Source organism: Magnolia sinica, chromosome 15 (genome assembly GCF_029962835.1).
Source record: "Magnolia sinica isolate HGM2019 chromosome 15, MsV1, whole genome shotgun sequence".
Taxonomy (NCBI): domain Eukaryota; kingdom Viridiplantae; phylum Streptophyta; class Magnoliopsida; order Magnoliales; family Magnoliaceae; genus Magnolia; species Magnolia sinica.
This window is the reverse complement of record NC_080587.1, coordinates 41912928-41933825: the sequence shown is the minus strand read 5'-3', so window position 1 is coordinate 41933825 and position 20898 is coordinate 41912928. Positions and strand designations below refer to the sequence as shown.

The 20898-nt window shown below is 40.1% G+C and overlaps 1 protein-coding gene across 5 annotated transcripts in view; it reads right to left on the bottom strand.

Annotated features, from left to right (window-relative positions):
- LOC131226727 (uncharacterized) overlaps positions 1 to 20898 on the bottom strand; it is a 36962-nt gene that overhangs the window by 337 nt on the left and 15727 nt on the right. For all 5 annotated transcript variants that reach the window (XM_058222400.1, XM_058222401.1, XM_058222403.1 and 2 more), the window contains 3 exons: positions 13526 to 13566; positions 444 to 524; positions 69 to 125 (listed from right to left, as the gene is read on the bottom strand). In XM_058222400.1, coding sequence (XP_058078383.1) covers positions 69 to 125; positions 444 to 524; positions 13526 to 13566 — 179 coding nt within the window. The remainder of the gene's footprint in view (positions 1 to 68; positions 126 to 443; positions 525 to 13525; positions 13567 to 20898) is intronic.

Here is a 20898-nt window from a genome sequence, read left to right as displayed (position 1 = left end):
CAACAAACAAAGATACAAAAGATCATACTTATTGGGGAAAGTAGACACGGGGAATGATGGGTCTTTACCTGTTTAGTTTCATATTCAAGTTGTGGGTGACCGCACTCTGGACAGGGCTCGTTCGTCTGTCAAAGGCATTGAAGAAGGACATCAGCCAACACCGTATTCTTAAAAGCAAAGGAATTTTGTCGGTCATGAAGAATTGCAACTGGGCTCCGCAGGACTGAGAAAAGTCAGGCTGCAATGAACCTACTAGTAGGACATTTATGCAAAGATGCTCTTAAGGTCCAGCTCAATTAGCCATTGGATCTCAAAGTCAGTACAAGGTCCATACCCACACAGGCCTCAAAGCTCAGTTCAAACCAGGGCCAAGGCGGGATGGAAACAGTATGGGCCCAGTTGCAATCCTACAGACATGCATCATTACCATGACCTTCACATACCAGTGGCTTTTGCACCTTTACTTCCATGGTCATTGTGCCAAGTTTCACAAAAGGTTCGATGCTTAGCTCCCTTCTAATGTCCTGCGATGTGAAGAAGAATATAATACATACTTTGGACATGTGGAGAAAAGAGGTTGGAATGTCATAATGAACTAGTATTCAATCATCACCATCATCATCTAAGCCTCATCTCAAATACTTGGGATCAGCTACACGAGTCCTATTCTGCCATTGCACTCTATCAAGAACCATATCCTCAGCTAAGCCATAGGTCACACCATCTTTTCCTAGCATCTCCCCCCACGTGGCATACTTACACAAGTTCCAGACTAAATCTGTTGTACCCGAATGGGGATTAGGTCACATGCCAAATTTACACTTACATGATCCTAGCAATAGATCAGAGAATTTGCGCACAGAACGACGATTAGTTCACTGGACTTTCCCTAACCGCCCATTTGTAATACTCAAGATGCCTCCCATCAGTGGTTAGGATCACCCGATCAGCATTATTTTCGGAGTATACACCATAGATGTCTCAACCGTCCCCCTTCTAATATAGGACAATTAACTACTTGCTCTAAAAGCTCGAACTGTTAGAGCATGGCGAATTAATTCCTTTATCTCATAGCCCAGGCCCCACATCTCATGGGTTAAGACCTCGGCCAAACCCCTCTCGTGGGCCCCAAATCACATGGGTACCGCCTCACACGAGTCTCCCACCCCGAGTGTGTCCCCGCATCCCACAAGCTACCCCACTCGAGCCCGGTGTGAAATGCGCATTAATCACCCCGGGTGAGGAGTCTCGAACACGAGACCTCCCCCGTGGGCCCCGCCCACCCCGAGTGTGCCCCCGCATCCCACAGGCGACCCCACTCGAGCCCAGTGTGAAAATGCCCATGCATTAATCATCCCCAGTGAGGAGTCTCGAAGACGAGACCTCCCACTCTAATACCAATTTAATGCAGGACAATTAACCACTTGCTCTAAAAGCTCGAATTGTTAGAGCATGACAAATTAATCCCTTTATCTCATAGCCCAGGCCCCACATCTCATGGCTTAGGACCTCGGCCGAACCCCCCTTATGGGCCCCAAATCACATGGGCACCGCCTCACATGGGCCGCCCACTCCGAGTGTGTCCCCGTATCCCACAGGCTACCCCACTCGAGCCCGATGTGAAATGTGCATTAATCACCCCCGGTGAGGAGTCTCGAACACAAAACCTCCCCCGTAGGCCCCGCCCACCCCGTGTGTGTCCCTGCATCCCACAGGCGACCCCACTCGAGCCCGGTGTGAAAATGCCCCTGCATTTCCTTATTTGGGCTGAGATGCTGATTTGTGGTCATATGCAATTGGGCCATAGTATCAGTGGTTTGGAGCACCGAACGATGGGCCCCACTTGTGCAAGTTGTAAACATGAGCATAATAAACAAAACCACAACCTGAATATTGTAGAAGGCCCCCCTTTTGAGAGGAAGAAGGGGCCTTACCACACATTTGCCAATGTCAAATGCATGTGTGAAAGCTATTCATCTGGTGGGGCCACCAGGAAAATTCCCCGGCCCAGAAAATTAGGCCGATCCATTTGTCAAGTGGGTGACATATGAAGATTTAAGCATGGACCACTGGTCATCCTTTCCTAAGCATCTTTTTTTTTCCATTTTATAATATATTTGGAAAGTCAAAGTTTTCAGTCATCTTGACCCAAAATAAATTTCTTTGTCAAGTTCTCCAGTTCCCAAAATATGCATTCAATTTGCCTCGTCAAGAATGTAGACTTCCCTAGATCTCTCTAGTCCAGTTGATCTCTTTCTTTGCTTGGACCTATAAGCCTCTGAATCAGCCCCCTACCTTGGTGTTTTTCAATGGCACTTCCCTCACATTCCTATACTTACGACAATGAAGTAGGATCATGGTGAATTTTTTAAGATGCCTTCCCAAAACTCTAGGACCGGTCATGTATGTTCTCTTTTATGAAGGACAATAGAGTCCTCCCTATAGTTGTCAAAATCCTATGATTTGATTAAGTAAAATTTTAGGCAAAACAATTTGAATCCCTTTTTGGATGAATTTTACGACTTTATGATTTGAATCCTACTATTTACAATTTGATTCCCGAATTATGATTCAAATTATACTTTATATATATATATATATATATATGGCTTCCAAGTTATGTTTTTAACCCGATGGAGGCTTTAAGAATCTTTTAAAATAGGTCAATTGTTTTATTTTATTCTTGATAAGAAATTAAATAAGGGAACTTCTCTTCAACCTTAAAGTGTACAGCTTTTTTCATGATTCCTTACCTCGTAACTGGTTAAGACACCGAATTGATCCATGACCTATTTTAAATGTTTTTATGGACAGCTGCAATCCGGTTGACCTATATGCATTGGTTAGGATTTCACTTCAACTTTAAGACCTTTACTCAATTTCTTCTTCTTCTTGGTCTCATATCTTGAATTCAAGTTGCATTTTTCTAGGGATTCATTATGACTTTTGACTTTAAAACATGATAATTTTTAAGTTTTGAGGGGAACATTAATTCGAAGTCCATCGAGTTAGTTGCAGCACTTTTGTGGATTTAAGTTAATATGTAAATTATATAATAAATCTATATGAGACTTGAAATTGATGATTTTGCACAATTTTGAAAAGCAGTTTTTCTGTTTTTTGAGTCCTTAGAATTTTAATCATTTTGGAAAATATTTTTGGACTACTAATCATCTCAATCTCTTGATAATGCTACTCTTTAATTAGTAGTCACGTTTTTCAACTTAAGTTTAGATAATGATTTTTTCAAAATCTTTGAAGCAATGAAATAACAGCATTTAGCTTGATTTTTATCAAAAATAAATAATGCATTCTGCAATTATCTACATATTATCATGAGCAATGATAGTTCTTTGATCTTATCCTATTGTTTTTTCTTTAGATTTTATGAATATTATTTCGGATTTTTTTTATTTTGTGTAAAAGATCATAAAAAACATTACAATTTATGATTATGTGGTTTATGGCTTACCGATTTCAATCCACTTGCAATTTTATGATCCAATTCAACTTTCAAGACATTGGTCCTCCCACAGATAATGCATAAATTACGAAATTAACCATCAGATAATGTATATTTACCCCTTTTTTTTTTTTACAATGATGATTTTTAAAAAAGGCTGGAGCCAAAGCATACAAATATACAAATGTATATTTACCCATTAAGTACGAGAGCCACTAAATAAACCTCTCAAAATTATTATTCACATAACCTATCTTTTAAATTAAGTGGAATTCCACAAAAATGGGTTTTCGCAAAACATTTGTAACTTTTGGCTCGGCCCTTAAGTTATAATGTTATCATCGTTTCAACAAAAACAAAAACAAAAACAAAAACAAAAAAAAGGTTTTCATTTTTTTTTTAACTGAAAAAGAAAATACATGACAATTGTTTACCCCAAAATGAAATATTTAATGCATATAAAATTTTGTTATTGATGTGAATTTATTAGAGAGATTTCTAACAAAATTAATTTGCCATTTTCAGTAGAATTTCCACTAAGCTAATAACTAGTACTTCTTTAATCAATCCATATTGTCGACAATGTGGAGGCCTTGTAAGACAAGCCAACCATGCATAATTGAATAGATAAGAATTAGATATTCTAAATTTTACCATTTTATGCCAATGATTTATTTTATTTTATTTTTAAAGGTATTTATGCCCAATTAAGAAAACTGTTCTATCAATGATATTATATGGGGTGGAATGTTAGGCAATTAGGAAGCAACGTAAATAGAGGATGAGTGCAATTAAGAGGCAATCTAAACAGAGTACGGGTGTCGTAGAGATAAGGATGTAGAGATGGACATAGGGGAAGACTGGCATGGAAAGAATCAAGAATCGAGTCAACCATAGCAATCTAAGAGTGATAAGATGATGGAGACCAATTAAGATAGTCCAGCCATGCGCCAAGAAAATCAGAGAGTCTTGGTAAGAATGGAACTTTAATTAGGATTTTAGGCACGAAAGGACAATGAGCAAAGACCTAGGTCTAGGATCGAGGTAGTGAGAAAGGACATGAAAGCATTTTCCCTTGTTTAAGACAGCGCCTTATATGGAAATTTTTATATTGGCAAAATGGGATTTGTAAAGGCGATCCCAAATATTAGGGACAAGGCTGTAAGGATGATAATGATGAGTAAGATTGCACTGGCACCCAACATATTCAAATGACACCATATTGTATCAGGGCATGGCGTGACACATGCCAAAGTACACATTTTTGCATTTCCTCAAATGAATGAACTATGTCAGCAAGTCTATGAGCTTAAGATGTGTTTATGCTCTATATTATCAATTCCAAAAGAAAAAAAAAAAAAAAAAAAAAAGAAAGATTCAGGTCAGTCAATGCAGTACTGGCTTCCATTAGCCATCTACAGATCCCCTTGACAGTGAAGTCACATGCCAACGAGTGATGCAGAGATTCCATACATTCCTCAATCCATCTTCTGTAGCCAATTCCATCAAATATCCCCTAGGTAATATTCCCTGGTTCAGCATGCAGGGCTTATCCAGTTTGTCTCATATCCCATGATCTCCGTGGGATGGGTTCCTGTACCATTTCCAGCCTGCTTTAATGCATGATTCATGGCAACTCGGATGCTGAGGGTTTAATTGTTCCACTTGGCCCAAGTCATGATCATTATCATCATCACCAAAGCCTTATCCCAACCAATTAGGGTCAGCTAAAGGAAGCCTGTTACACCAATCCACTCTATCATGGGCCATATCCTCAATTAAATCATAGATCCTCGAGTTTTCTCTTACCACCTCCACCCACTTGGTCCAAATACTTATTGCCATTTTATCCGTATTAAAAAAACTCAAGAGTTTAAGAGGTTCAAAATGCTTTGCTAGGCCACAAAACAATAAGAATTTCTAACAGAGGAAAGCCAGGTCCATACAAACAATTATCCACCTAACTGCATCTATTGGTTCGCAGATCTTTTGTAGGTTAATGATTTCTTACACCCAGTAGTATATCACTAGCCTTACCATGTAAAAGAACACCTCAACTATCAACATCACTGACCAAACTACTTTCTGTTTAAGTCAAAGTGGGTATCCACGACTAACATGCTCAATGTAGGCTATAGACCAAAAACCCTTCACAAAGGAGCATGACGTGTAAGACAACAATGGTCCATTTCCATTTTGAATCAGGGATCTGTAGTTACAACACAAAGGCCATGCAATAGCTATATTTATGAAACTTCATTCATTCCCTTCCCTGAGGTGGGTCTGGCTTGTTTGCGTCAAAGAAATCATTCAAAGAGGCTTCCTCTCACACTCTGGTTTTTAGTTAAGAACCATATGACCCACATCAAAGAATTGCAAGTTTAGTCTTTAAATGGTTTTGTTCGTTTGATGAGTTCTCTTAACTTCTAAAGGAGCCATTGTTATTATTTTCATAAACTGTTGAATGATTTGTACAACTCATTCAAATGATTTAAACCAGGAAATGCGAAAATCATTTTCATAATGTTCTTCATTCATTCCCTTCCCTGAGGTGAGTCTGGCTTTTTTTCTTTTTTCTTTTTCATTTTTTTCTTTTTCTTTTTTTAAGAAGTGATAATTTCATTAAAAGCCAAAAAGCCAATATGCACAAAAGAATATTAGAACCCTGAAAAACCTTACACTACTTGCAACCCGACAGAAGTTGAGACAAACTACTCAACCCCATCTCCCATTCTATTACAAACGATTTAGCCCTCCTAAAAACCAAAATCATTTTCTCGCTCTTGTTTTTGAAACATCAACCGTTTCTTCCTAACCATAATGCCCAAAGCCCCCGCTAGACAAGTTAATCTCCATGACTTTTTCTGTCACTTCCCAAAAATGCCTCCATGCTAGGATAGCAAAAAATCTTCTATAGTGGACGGAAGCACCCAAAGAGCTAAAAGAAATGATTCCAACCCTCCCTTGCAAAAGGACAAAGAAGGAACAAATGATTCACTGATTATGCATCTTGGAGACAAAGAAGACAATCATTCGGAACAACCATATTTCTCTCACGAAGATTGTCAATCGTTAGCACCTCATTCCTTCCAACTAGCCAACCAAAATCCTCTACCTTCAAAGGAGCCCTATATTGCCAAATGTATGTCGTCGAAGATATCCCCACATTTCCTTCACCCTTGGTTAGAGACTGGTACAACGATTTAACTAAAAACTTTCCTATTTTATCTTTTAACCATCTTAACGAAACCGTGCTTGAAGAAACTGGAGAAACCTTTGCCAAAAGATAGAGAAGCCTAAAAATCTTCAATTTCTTCATCTCGGAAATGCCTTCTACAAGGGGGAGCCCAGATGACTTCATCACCCCTCCAAGAGAAACAACTAGAAACCTTCATATTTGGCTCCTTAGCCAACCCTGCCAACATTGGGAAATTGGTTGCAAATGACGTCACCCCTAACCACCTTTCTTCCCAAAAGCAAATGTCGTTCCCGTTCCCCAACTAAAACCCTATCCCTTCCCATACCCTTTGTTTTAGGGATGCCACTGACTTCCACAAATAAGAAGACGATACAAAGAAGAAGGTTTTGTCCACCACCCACTCTCATCCACCCCATATTTCATTTCTATCATCTCAATCCACCTAGCTCCAACCTTTACCCCAAACCTCCATACCCATTTCCCTAGTAACGCTAGATTCATTTCCTCTAATTTCCTCAAACCTGCTCCTTGATCCCTCGGTTTGCATACATCTTCCCACTTCATGAGATGAAACTTGTGATTCTCTTCCAAACCTTTCCATAAGAAATCCCTCCTTTGTTTTTCCAAAGAATTCAGCACAGATTTTGGGCACTTGAATAACGACATGAAATAAACTAGAAGATTAGACATAGACGCATTTATCATAATCATTCTCCCACCTACCGATAGATAGCTCGATTTCCATTTGGACATCTTCTGATCGCATCGCTCAATGACATTGTCCCATATATGCCTTGCTAGTTTGCCTATACACAACAGAAGGCCAAGATAAGTAGTCGGAAAAGATCCCTCCTTGTACGCAAAAATAGACACGAAAATTTTAGTATCTTCTTTCGAGATCCCAACTCCAAGAATCTCATTCTTACTAATATTCACCTTCATCCCGAAGACTGCCTCGAAAGAAACAATAATCAACCTGAGATTCTGCACTTTAAAACTATCTACCTTACAAAACGGAAGTGTGTCATCTGCATATTATAAATGCGAAATCTAAAAATTTGATCTATCCACCCCCAAATCCTTTCACCAAACATATCTCTTCTCATTTCTCTCACATTTTGATAAGGGCTTCCATCGCAGAAATAAAAAGATTGGGCGATAGAGGGTCGCCTTGCCGTAAACCTCTAAAAGCTGAAAAGAAGCCATTCGGCGAACCATTAACCAGGATAGAAAATTTTGTTGACTTAACACACGCCTGGATCCATGCTCTCCATTTGACCCCACATCCCAACCTTCCCAACATGTAGTCAAGAAAGACCCAATCCACATGGTCATAAGCCTTTTCGATATCAAGTTTGCAAGTTATACCTTGATTCCCTCTTCTCTTACACAAATCAATGCATTCATTAGCCAGTAAGGACCCATCAATTATCTGTCTCCCATTCACAAAGGCCCCTTCAGAAGCCAAGATTATATTCCCCAGCACCAACCGAAATCTATACGTCAAAACCTTCGCCAAAATCTTTTAAGGGCCTCCTAACAAGCTAATAGGACAAAAGTCTTTAAGGCTTTCTGCTCCTTCCTTTTTTGGGATCAAAGTTATGAAAGTTGCCCCTAATTCTGCCACTATAAAACCTTTCTCGAAAAATTCATTCATGAAGCAAAGCACATCTCCCCTAATCAAGTTCCAAATTTTCTTTTAAAAATGCTAGTGGGAAACCATCCAACCCCAAGACTTTATCACTACCCAACTCACCAATTGCTCTCTTGACTTCTTCCTCCGAGAAGGGTTGCTCCAACAAGGTCGCTGCCTTTATCAAGAGACCGTCGAAACATAGATCATCAAGCGAAGGACAATGCCACCCATCTTTTGATAAAAGATTTTTGTAATTGTCGACTACAGCACCACCAATATCCGCCTTCCCCTCAAGTCTTTGACCATCTTCTAGAAGAACTTTGATCTTGTTTGTTCGAGCCCAAGCACTAGCCATTGCATGAAAGAACTTGGTATTCTTGTCCTCTTCTTTCAACCACAATGCCCTCGATCTTTGACACCATTTAATCTTTTCTTCACATAATCTGGCAGCATATTTCGCACAATTAGCCTCTCGTCATGCTCTCTCTTCCTCCGATAAATTCCCCGCCTCTTCTATACTATCAAACCTTGGCAATTCATGGAACCAACTAGACGTTTCCTCCCCCTTGCCCTGTAGAACCATTTTTTCCAATCACTTATTTTTCTCTTCAACAGTTTGAGCTTTTGAAAAAGGGTAAATCCTGCACCCCCATAAACCGAAAACGATGTCCACCATTCCACTATCCTTTCCACAAAGCCTTCTACTTGTAATCAAGCTAAGTCAAATCAGAACGAACGTGGGCGCCAATTCTCCTCATCTACCTCTAGCGGTACTTTGCAATGATCGGAGAAAGGTCTAGGCATACCACTCTAATGAATCATTAGAAATTTTTCCGCCCATTCCATTGAAATGAGGAATCTGTCTAACCTAGACTTTGTTGACTCGGCTCTCTCATTTGACCATGTAAATTTGACACCTCCCATCAACAGATCCACCATCTCATTTTTCGAAATCCAGTTAGGAAAACGTTTCATACTTGTGGTTAATTTCCCCTCCTTGACTTTTCATGAGTGAATCTTATGACATTGAAATCCCCTCCCAGACACCATGGTAAACACCATCTATCTCAGCATTTATCAAGTTTGGCCCATAAATCACCACACAACTTTGGTTTACATGGTCCATATACTGCAATAAACATCCACATTAAACCCAAAGCAATTTCTTTCAACATTACTGAAACCGAATAATTCCCAAACCAACTATCCTCTTTTTGCCACACTGTCAAAATTCCTAATCACCAATATACCTCCTCCTGATGCTCCTACCACATCAGCAGCAACCCACTCTTTATGATTGCCCCACCATACCGAATTTATCAATTTCTGATCTAAATCTTTCAATTTAGTTTCCTGAAAGGTTGCCATTTGAATTTTGAATTTCTTACAAAGATCTTTTATTTGACCCCACTTTTGTGAACAGCCCAAGCCCCTAACATTCCATGTCTTGATCTTCATATAAAACTTATTGATCCCGATTTACCCATACCCTTCCTTCTCTGGTTCATCTCCTCCATTTAGATTAAAGTGAACCTGTTTGGGGATTATTTGCCTCCCCCTCCTCAACAAATTCAAAATATGCAATACAGTCCTCCGGCCTGTCCCCATATCTGACCCCCGCCACCAATAGATCCACCTACATCGTAACAAGTTTAATCCTTCTCATTCCCTGCACCATTGACAACCTTGTATTCTGCAGTTGAAAAAGAACTGGAATATCAGGGACCCCTGACTGATTGGAACACCAGCTATCCACTGTTACTGTGTTTCGAATCTGACAGTCGATTGCCAACGGAGAAATAAAAAACGAACTCCCAGTACTGTCTTCAGGATCCGGAACGACCCCTGCATCAGAGAGTCTATCGGAATCTGGAAGCATCTTAGACCCCCTGTTTTTGTAAACTACCATTTGTCGTCGAGAATCCAGGATTCCAGGGCCTCTACATTTGTTTCTATTGCTATTTGGTATACATCTGCTGCATATGAGGCCTCCCATGACAGCCACACCTCTGATTGAGCTGAATTGTCATGATCGGAGAAGTCCCCCACTTCGTTAACAGACTTGAGGGGTACAGAATCACCAGAAAAGCGATTGGATTCATCGAGAGTGCACAACATTAACTCAGGGAACCGGAGGCAACTCGAATCACCCAAATTAGCAACTTTGATCTTTCTATTTGTAGTCTCGATTGCTGTTGAAACGCCAGAAACGCAATTCACCTCTTCAGATCTGTCCGACAATACTTCAGGAAACATGTAGCCATTCGGAATAATGGGGTAGCTCTGAGCAAGAAACTTTGTTTCCGTAGAGTTCTGTAGACGCGGGAGGTCGAGGGGCCGAGAAACAGCGAAAATGGAGGGCAATAGAGTTGAAACCTATTTCTGGCTTGAGTTCGCACGTGTGCGAACTTAAGTTCTCAAACGCACGTGCCTCATGAGAGACCCCCTTTTCTGAAGCCATCATGTACAATCGAGGAGAGTTTAGAAAACTCGGCCATTCTCGGTTGAAATTCTCAATAACCCTGCATTTATTTTGGTTGGCTTGTTTGTGTCAAAGAAATCATTAAAAGAGGTTTCCTCTCACATCTGGTTTTTAGCTAGGACCCATGACCCACATCAAAGATTTCAAGTTTATTCTTTTAAATGGTTTTGTTCTTTTGATGAGTTCTCTTGACTTCTAAAGGAGCCATTGCTGTTGTTTTCATATATTGTTGAATGATTTGCACAACTCATTCAAATGATTTAAATCAGGAAATACTTGAATCATTTTCATAATGTTCTGCAACTGCTGCCACTTCTAACATGGGCAAGTGCATATTGATGATGTCATCAACCAGAAAACTACACCAAAAGAGAAACTTCCAGAATTTTCCAGAACCCCCCCGGGTAATTTGAGCAAACTAAGGGATCCTATGGGTCTTCTGCTTCAGTTGTTCAGGGTCCTATGACTTCCAGAATCTTCTGCTTCAATTATCCAGGGTCCTATGGATCTTCCCTAAATCGGTTGGCGATTTCCTACCATCTTGGCATGGTGGGGTGATAGGGAAAGCGGGGAAAAGGATATGGAGATTGAGCTTGTTAGCGATTCTATGGCTCTATGGTGGGAAAGAAATGATCTATACTTTAGGGATAAAAAGAGAGGAGCTTTAGATGTCTTTAGAAGGGCAATTCACAATGTAAAGGATTGAGCGGAAATGTAAAATGTGTTTTTGGCAGTTAGTTTTGGTCGATTCCTTTTGTATTTTTGTACATTTGTAATTTGTGGCTTCGGCCTGTTAATGAAATATAATCATAGTTTCCAAAAAAAAAAAAAAAAAGGGCAGTCTTTGAGGTTCTTTTTTCCTTTTTTCTTTTTTTTTTTTTCTTTTTTTTCTTTTTTTTCTTTTTTTTTTTTTTTTGGTGATTTCTGGTTGTTCTATGGGGCAAGTTTTGATGCTATTTTATACTCCTTGGAATCATTCCTGACGTTGGAAAAAACTCAATTTGCAGTTTGAATTGAAATGGAATTTACCAGTGCTCCTTCAACAACTTTAAACTATGAGTGCAGTTGGTCCATCGTAACTATTCACCTTATCTTCCTCCTCTGCTTTGGAATAGATAGGTTTATCATCAAAAACTGTCCGCCTCATCTACTTCATCGCCTTCAGCAAGATCAACTTGCCACTTGGGACATTCATAAGGCCAAATTATAGGCATCTTGAGGACTGGTAGAGATGACCTGCTATCTTTTGTTGATCATACCTGTTGTCTGGGCCACCATATTGACAGATCATGGATCGCTGTCCACCTATGTTTCATGTGTGTCATGGGAATGGGGGTTGTACAGCCCACATTATAGGCTAGGACACCTTTCTAGTAAGGCAAGCTCAAAAAGAGCATTCTAGACATTTTTTTGGTTTTGCTGGACTTGGTGTTCCAAGTATCGATATCGCTACAAATTTCACTGGCCAGGGATATGGAAATAATATCGATATTGCCGATAATATCGCTGATAACCGGAAATGCGGAGAAACATGGGAAAAACGGTGGAATTTTCAGCAAATCTTCAAGAGTTGTTAAAATGTACATACTTGCATATTTAGAAAAGAAAAAAAAAATTGCAAAAGGGGCCTTAAAAGCATGTATTATTGTAAGAAATCAGCCCAACCATCCCATCCGAAAGCATGTGTTGTTGTAAGAAATCAGTCCAACAATCCCATCCGACCTATTTAACCATCCAATCCTCCATTCGAACATCCATCGATATTGCAAAATATCAACAACACATGATATTTCACCAAGAAATCATCAACAATTGGAAAGGAAGTGAAAGATTGCGGTCTCAAGTGTGATATTGATAATATCGCACATGTTGCGATATCAATAATATCAAGATATTATCAATATTATCAATGACAAATTAAACACTACATACAACCATGTGCTCATTAAAAAATTTTGAAATAATTTTTTTCTAATAAACAAAATTTTGATGATATCAATACGTTGGCGATATTATTGAAATATCATCGATACACTTATGATACAAGCATTACCTAGTATTTACATAGTCAAAAATATTGGCAATACGTTGGCGTTATTGATGCATTGGCAATACAAGCGACACTTAGAATTTACATAGTTGAAAATATTGGCGATTACATTAGCAATATTGATACGTTGGTGATACTTAGCAATACATCTAATACCTGAAATTTCTGATACCACCAGTGTTATCGGTATCGTTGAGCTGGAGATAAAAGATAATATCGGAGATATTTCAATAATATCAGAGATAATTCGAACACTGGCTGGACTTAAATCATTTGTGATCTTTTTGTGTTGATTGGAATTAAGTCATTAGTGTCTTCTTCATTTCATCGATCTACTATTAGTTGTCTATGGAACTTGACATTTTATGTTTAATGGGTTACAGGCATTCTGTTGTGGTCTCTCTAGTGGGCCCCTAGGGAAAGAATGAAGTGGACAAAACAGCCAATAAGGCTTAGTTGTGTTACCATGGTTCTTGAGTACCCTAAATTTCACCACGACCCCAATGGGTTTGGGTGACCTAGGAGTAGTTTCATGGTTATCCTGTGTGACGAGAAACCAACAATGAGTTGGGATATATTAATCTCCACCACCGGGCACCTTCTTGTCTACACCTTTCACCACGTGGGAGTGTCGATATCCACATTGGAAAATGGTAGAGTACAAAAAGGATAAAAGGCAGTAGCTGAAAGCATACCTCAGCAGTGATAGTGTAGCATGTTTCCCTTCCTTCAATTTCTGTGAAAGGCAGTTTACATTTTATTAGAAATGTAAAATAAGGAAAAGAAAAACAGGTGTCTTTAAAAATCTTATCACCACATGGATAAGCAGTCATGGAACTGTAAGACAGGAATCCCATGCAAGAATGCCATTATAATGTAACTACAATAACATTTGAAATGCACTTGACAACGAAACTAAAGAAAAATAAACAGGAAATGGAATCAAAAGGCTGAGGGTGTGTTTGGTCAGATGACATACTGAGAAGCAATAAAAATGAATTGACTTAAATGTAGAAGAATTGATACGTGCCTAAAAGAAGATAAATTTCCTATATACATGCACCAACACTTCTCAATCACTCCTAATTGTAATGGAAAATTAAAGAAGCACATTAAAAAGGGACAAACATGTGGACTCCCTTTTTTTTAAGCATAGTTGAATAAACTTTATTTTAAAAAACTAAAAAATAGGAACAAGGATGAATTTTCCCCTTCAACTATTCTATAAAGTTTCAATAGGATAGCCAGCAAAGGTGTTGGAGGCCATGGCCCATTCAACAACAAGTCAACAAGCGACTTTGCATTTCGAAAATCCTGACCTGGGGAGCACGATTTATCTCTAAACATCTAGTAATGGTTGCTGTCGAACCGACCAAAGAGCAGCTAGCAAGATGAACCTCCACAGGGTCATTTTCCTCCATATTTTTACAAAATGCCACATGCTAAAGATGTCCCAAATCTTTCCGGGCATAAGTGGCCTCCAACAGCGTTTTAAAATAATAATAAATAAAAAACCACCAATTTTTCTGCACAAAAGAATGGGCAGGATAAATGATCGACTGCTTTCGTATCCCACAAGCATACAATGCACCCACTGGGTATGCTAATCTGTTTGTTCCCCGAATGGCCAGTCATGAGCACCTTGTTCTTGCCAACTAACCAACTGACAGTTAACATGAGGTTCCAGATGGATACCTCCAAATGTGGCGAATAGGGTTCTGGGCCAGAGTGGATGAGCCATATAAATAAAAGGACCTAGCAGAGAAGCTTCCTGAACTACTTGGCTTCCACACCCGTATGTCTCTCTCAGGACCTGGCTTGGAGAAGCTCCATCAGTCTAGCAAAGTCAATAATCTCATCATCAGTAAAAGTGGGTTTGGAACTACTTCACTAACTCAAGACACGAACTGACATATGAAGGCCTCTTCTGCCATGCCACTCTGTACAGCTGGGGGAAGGCAGAAACTAAGAGGACATTCCCCAGACCAATTGTCATCCCAAACATGGACACAGCTAGCAGGCGATATCTCCTTGGATCATCAAATAGTTCGCCTTCATTTATACTCAACTTGAGTTAGTATCTATGGATTTTTTATGAGGACATCACATCACGTACACCTTTGCGTACGTATCAAAGTAGGAGGTAGGCTGCCCCGATTTCTCTATGGCTAGGCAAGTTCCATGTTGAAGACCCCATGTGCATGTGGGAGCATCTAGAAGACCCCACGCTGGGAAGATGCACATGGGTTGCTTTAGGGAGTGACTTAGACCGTTAGATTTGAGGGACATGACGATCGAGCCGTTGGATCGCGTGGATTACATGATTGGGCCGTGGATCATGGACCATTCTCGTCATCATAGGACATTTATGTTTTTGGATTTAGTTTATAATCATTTGTGCTTTGTAATTTTGAAAGTTCTTGAGACTATATTTTGGGGGGGGGGGGCGGGGCGGGTGTGGTTGTGTGTGTGTTGGGGATCGACCTCTCTATGGTGGATTCTCTCTGGGGGAAGAAAAAAAAAAAATCAAAGTTCATTTGTTTATTCTTCTTCATGCGATTTGGAACGAAGATCGGTGCGATGCGTATCTTCAATCATAGGAGTGCGAGGCTTTCGATTATCCATCTCTGAGTTTTTCTTTTCCGTGCAAGGTATTTTGTTGAAATCTCATTAGTTCTTCATCCAAAACATCTTCCAACGCCTTCCTTTCCTCTTCTTCATCTTTTTCCTCGCAACCCTAAAGTTCCAGACCAAACCCTAGCCAACCGGACCCCACATGTGTGCCCGTATGACCACACGTGCGAGCCCACAGGCTAGTCCATACGACCACTCCTCTAGTCCCCCTTGCCTCTTTGAACCATTCCCCTAAAACCGTATCTTCCCTTATCCAAAACCCTAGCCCTCACCCTAACCCCAGGTAGTATTAGACCTTCCTCTCTAAAATAGGCCTAACCCTATGCTATTTGGATGTTTCTACATCCATTTGATTCTAGTTTCTCATGTTTAATGGTCTTGTAGGACGATGCTTGGCAACCTAGGCTTAAATTATGCATGATTTCCTTTTAGAATCTTGATATTTGTGATGATGGTAGCAAGATTTATAGTTTTCATTGATTAATTTAAATTTGTCGATTGATCTCTCACATTATTTGAGTACATACATTGGTCCTACATCAATTTTCAAATGGCTTACCCCCCAGTAGACTTGTCTCTTCAAATAAATCCATCACATACTTCTGTTGCAAGCCTGTAACAAGTTAATTCCCACTTCTAACCTTGATACCTCAATACCTAGAGAGTATTGAAGGCAACCTAAATCCTTTGGGCAAAAGTATTTGTTGCAAAACTTTAACCAAGAAATATCTATACAATCAATGTTAGTAATAATGATATCATCGATATATACATCTAACACAATGGTACCTATCTTGCTCTGTCGAACAAAAACCGAATTATTTGCCAGACTACGTTTCATCCCAAATCGAAGCACCACCCTATTAAATTTGACGAACCAAGCACAAGGAGACTGTTTTAATCCATAAATTGATTTCTTTCGGGGACAAACTTTATCTGACTCCCCCTAAGCAACAAAGTCGGGCAAGTTCTCCGTATACACCTCTTCTAGCAAATCCCCATGAAAAACGGCGTTCACATCAAGTTGGTATAAAGGACAGTCTATATTTGCAGCAATAGAGATCACCACACATACGAATTTGTTGACACTAAAAAAAAGTGACTCAGGACCATGGCCCTGGCGGCACCTTAGTGACGCAGGGAAGAGCGTGAAAAGTGAAGAGGAAGATCACCGTCATCCTCAAGTGATTAAAACCTTGAATCCACAAGAAAAAAGAGAGAAAACTCTTTATTGAATAAGTCTAATATGTATGATTCTCTATTACACCACTAATAAAGGAAAAAAAAAAAAAAAAAACCTAATTCAAAACTACCTAAAATAGCAAAATTCTAACCCTAATTGAAAGTTACCCAAAATAGTAAAACTCACCTAAAGCCTACTTTGCCAAAAATAGAAAGTCCAGATAAACTTTACCGGAGGAGTCCTATCATGATTACAATCTAAAAAAGATGGAAACCTAAAATTCTAAAAATAAGAAAATACGACAAAAATTAGAATTACTAAAAATAGTAAATTTTCCCTAAAATATCGTTTTTGAACTGTAAGCGTGTGTTTTCTCGCGAAACGGACAGATGGGACCCACTATGTGGGTCGGTTGACCCTGGATGGCCCATTACAATAAAGATTGATAAGTCATGCGTCCCTTAACAATACACGAATCAAAAGTTATGATTGATTTACGATTCACACTTCAAACGGCAATTTCTCCGTATCCAGATTGAATTTATTTGAATCGGACACACCTAGGGCCCAATTACGTCATGCCCTATGTAGGATTGGGCCCGAATTTGGCTTACTACTTCCACTTCCAGCTAGCCTTCTTTTGGTTTGCCATGCTAGGAATGTATATGTGCTACATCCTACATCAGTTAGCCATGGTTCAATGTTAATGCCCCGACGCCAGTGGCAACTGCAACACAACGTCAACGCCACAACAATAAAGCCCCAATGTTGGAGTTGCCCCGGGCTAGCACAACGCCGGCCCCGTGATAGCACAACACTGGCCCAAGTCACCACAGCACCCCGATAGCGACTTAGCCACAGCTCAACATCGGCGGTCGAGGCAGCAGCGTCCTGGTAACGTTATGGCCCCATGGTAGGGCACAACGCCGTCGCGGCCCCGTGGTAGCACAACACCCAAGTGGCAGAGCCCCGACATCAATGCTACCATAAGAGGTCACTTGTTCAACTCCTATAAATATGCCTCAGGGGTCTTCATTTGATTCATTCAGAAACTCTCGAAGGACCACCCCCCCCCCGCGTTGCCTCTCTCTCTCTCTCTCTCTCTCTCTCTGGAACAGGTGAGGAGAGACTCTCTCTCACTCTCAGGAATAGGTGAGGAGAGACTCTCACTCACTCATACAGGTTAGTGGGCTAGGGCGACAACCCTAACAGGGCTACCGGGACAACGCCTGTTGTCGGTCTCCTAGTGGAGCATAGATCCGGGCTCACCTATCCAAGCGAGCATCGTCTACGTTAACCTCACCCGTGCTCGTTCCCGTGTTATCCAGTTGATTGAACTACATGCACAGACAATGCCAGGCGCTGACCTCATCATCATATTACATAAATGCAGCCTTGTGTTGCTCACACATACACGGCTACGAGCTCTTGCATATACAAACATAACTCTATGCTCCTTGCCTACCCAGACACAGCCCTGAGCTCCCTGTCCCACGCATGGCACGGCGCTATGTTGTTCGTTTCATACCTGGCACAGTCTTATGCTACATGTCTCATACTTGGACGATGTCACACACTGATCCTCTTCACTCTCATCTCCATATGACCTTGTGTGAATCTAAGTTCAGCCATGCATTTGGTACTTGATACCGGATAGTCATGAGTGGAAGCCATATGAGCACACCCCTCTACTCACTCAGATGAGTTGACAATCCAACTCTTGTATGCTCTCAAGAGACCCTGCACTAGCTATTAAGGCAATAGGCATGTCCTTTATATGGTTACATGGGACAGAAGGCTAATCGTTTCCTGACATTACAAATGTCCCAACTAGTGATCCAGAGATTTTAAATACGAAGGATCCCCAGTCAAGGCACATGCATTGCATGTTTTTTTTCTTTTATGCTTGGAGAAACGATACGTTTACTATTAATTTCCCTCATTTTAGTGAAAGCTCCATACTGCTACCCCGTGGAGTAAGCATATTGTCAAACCATGTAAATGTCTTTTTATATGTTGGTGGTTTGATCGAAAGGAAGGGGAAATATCTAGCACCATCCGAAAGAGTCCATAGCTTGCATTAGGTGTGCCCAAGGCTCGCCCCATAAGGGTCCTATCCCTCTAGTGGTCAGCCGCCCTGGAGGCCTGCACCCCCCTAGGGCTCCACATCCTCTCAATAGCACATTACCTCTTCCCAAAGGCTCCACCTTGTACATGCTCGTGTACCTTTCATGCATTTAGACTAATATTGATTCTCAAGTGGTGAGTGCATGCCTTGCACCTTATTTATTTCACTTATATGATACATGCGTTTGCCACTGTATTTATGCCTTGCCTTAGAATCAAGGGCATTTCCCCATGGAATGTATAAGGGCTTGTGCCAGACTATAGCCTAGATTATATATTTGAACACATATCAATAAATGCCTCTTCAAATGGTCGTACTTCCTTTCTTATGTGTAGCTCGATGTTGCCCTACAATGTCTATGAAAATTATCCCTAATCCCTCCAAAAATCCATGTTACCAGTAATGAAGCTTGACCACGAGAGAGGTCTTAGAGTAGTCAACCCCTAGAGTATGTGTATCCCGTCATAAACAATCAAGCCTTTAAACAATCCACCGAGTCATTAGGATTGTACTTGATGGTATTAGTATATACGTATCTGTAGCCTATTGCATGTTTTCCTACAAGTAATTTAGCTAAGGTCTAAGTTTGATTTTGATCAAGTGCAACCATCTCCTTCCATAGCTCGCTTCCACCCATCACTATTAACAGCTTCCTAGAAAGAGCGAGGAACGGACACAGGATAAAGACAACGCAAACTGTCGAAAAGGAAATACGCCATCAAAGGAAACAAAATTAGAGATAGGATGTCAGGTAACATATACCCTTACGGAGAGCAATGGGCAGATCGACTTCATGGCTTCATTTGATAGTAATGGTGAAGACTCAAGAATGATCTTCAAATGGGGTGGCAGGATTGATAGAGGACATGTTGGCATGCACTTCATCGCCTCTCTTGGAATGTCTGGAGACCTGCAGTGATGGCAGATCTAAACATCGTACAAGTACTCGCTCTACAGAAAAAGTTATGCCTAGCCCCATAGGAATAGTGATGGAACCATCTGCAAGTTGCAATGATCTTCCTCCCTCAGGAAAAAAAACAAAAATTGAGTACCTCAAAAAAACGGTGACATCGGCTAACACATATCATCTACGAGTGACTAGATTATAACATTTGTAACCCCACTGAGTATAAGAGTATCCCAGAAAAACACAACTTACAGCCTTAAGTTCAAATCTTTTTTTTTAAAGGTAACATTGTTAGGGATTGAACCCTGGATCACTCACACACACTACACTGTCTCTACCAGCTCATCTAATGAGCAAGAGATGGCTTAGGTTCAAATTTATCGGAAACCGTTAAATTGATGTACAAAGCATATACACCCAAAAAAAAAAAAAAAAAACCTTTAGGAATTGAAAACGGTTGACGTTGGGGATATATGGCAAAAAAAAAAAATTACCACCTAAGACTGATGAAGCCATTTGGTTTATGAGATAACATGTAGTCAAAACTACACTCCAAAAACTTTTTGAAACCTCCATATTTAACAACAATGCCCTAGCAACCTCAAGTAAATAACGCTTTTCACGCTCTACAACTTTATTCTATTGTGGTGTGTGCACCTGATGTTTGATGAATGATTCCATGGGATAAAAGATTGGAACAAAAATAATTCAATGTATATTCCTTAGCATAGATATTAAAATAAACACTTTAGCATTAACCTGAGTTTGTATTTGCATATGGAATTCTTTAAACTAGAATTCTAGAGCAATCATATTAAAGACAACAAAGTATTTATAAACTGGAAACATGAACTGGACCCCAAACATCTAAATGTATCAAGTAAATGGCTTTATCACTTACTTTATCCTCACGTGGAAAAGAAAAAGACACTATACTTGCTTTACTTGCAAACTTCACACTCTCGCTTAGACATATACGACAAAGATGGGACAAGACCCTTAAAACTATTTACAGACAGGTGACCAAGCCTAGAATGCCACTAATGAGGAGAGACGTTGGTCTGCAATGCAACTCCAGACCTTGTTATTCCATGATCGAGGTAATAGAGCCCATTTAATTCATGTCCTCCACCAATCATCCATCCCGTTCTTACATGCTGAAAGTCACAATAAGAATAACAGAATTGGACAGAACAATTTAAGGCTTTGGTTAGTT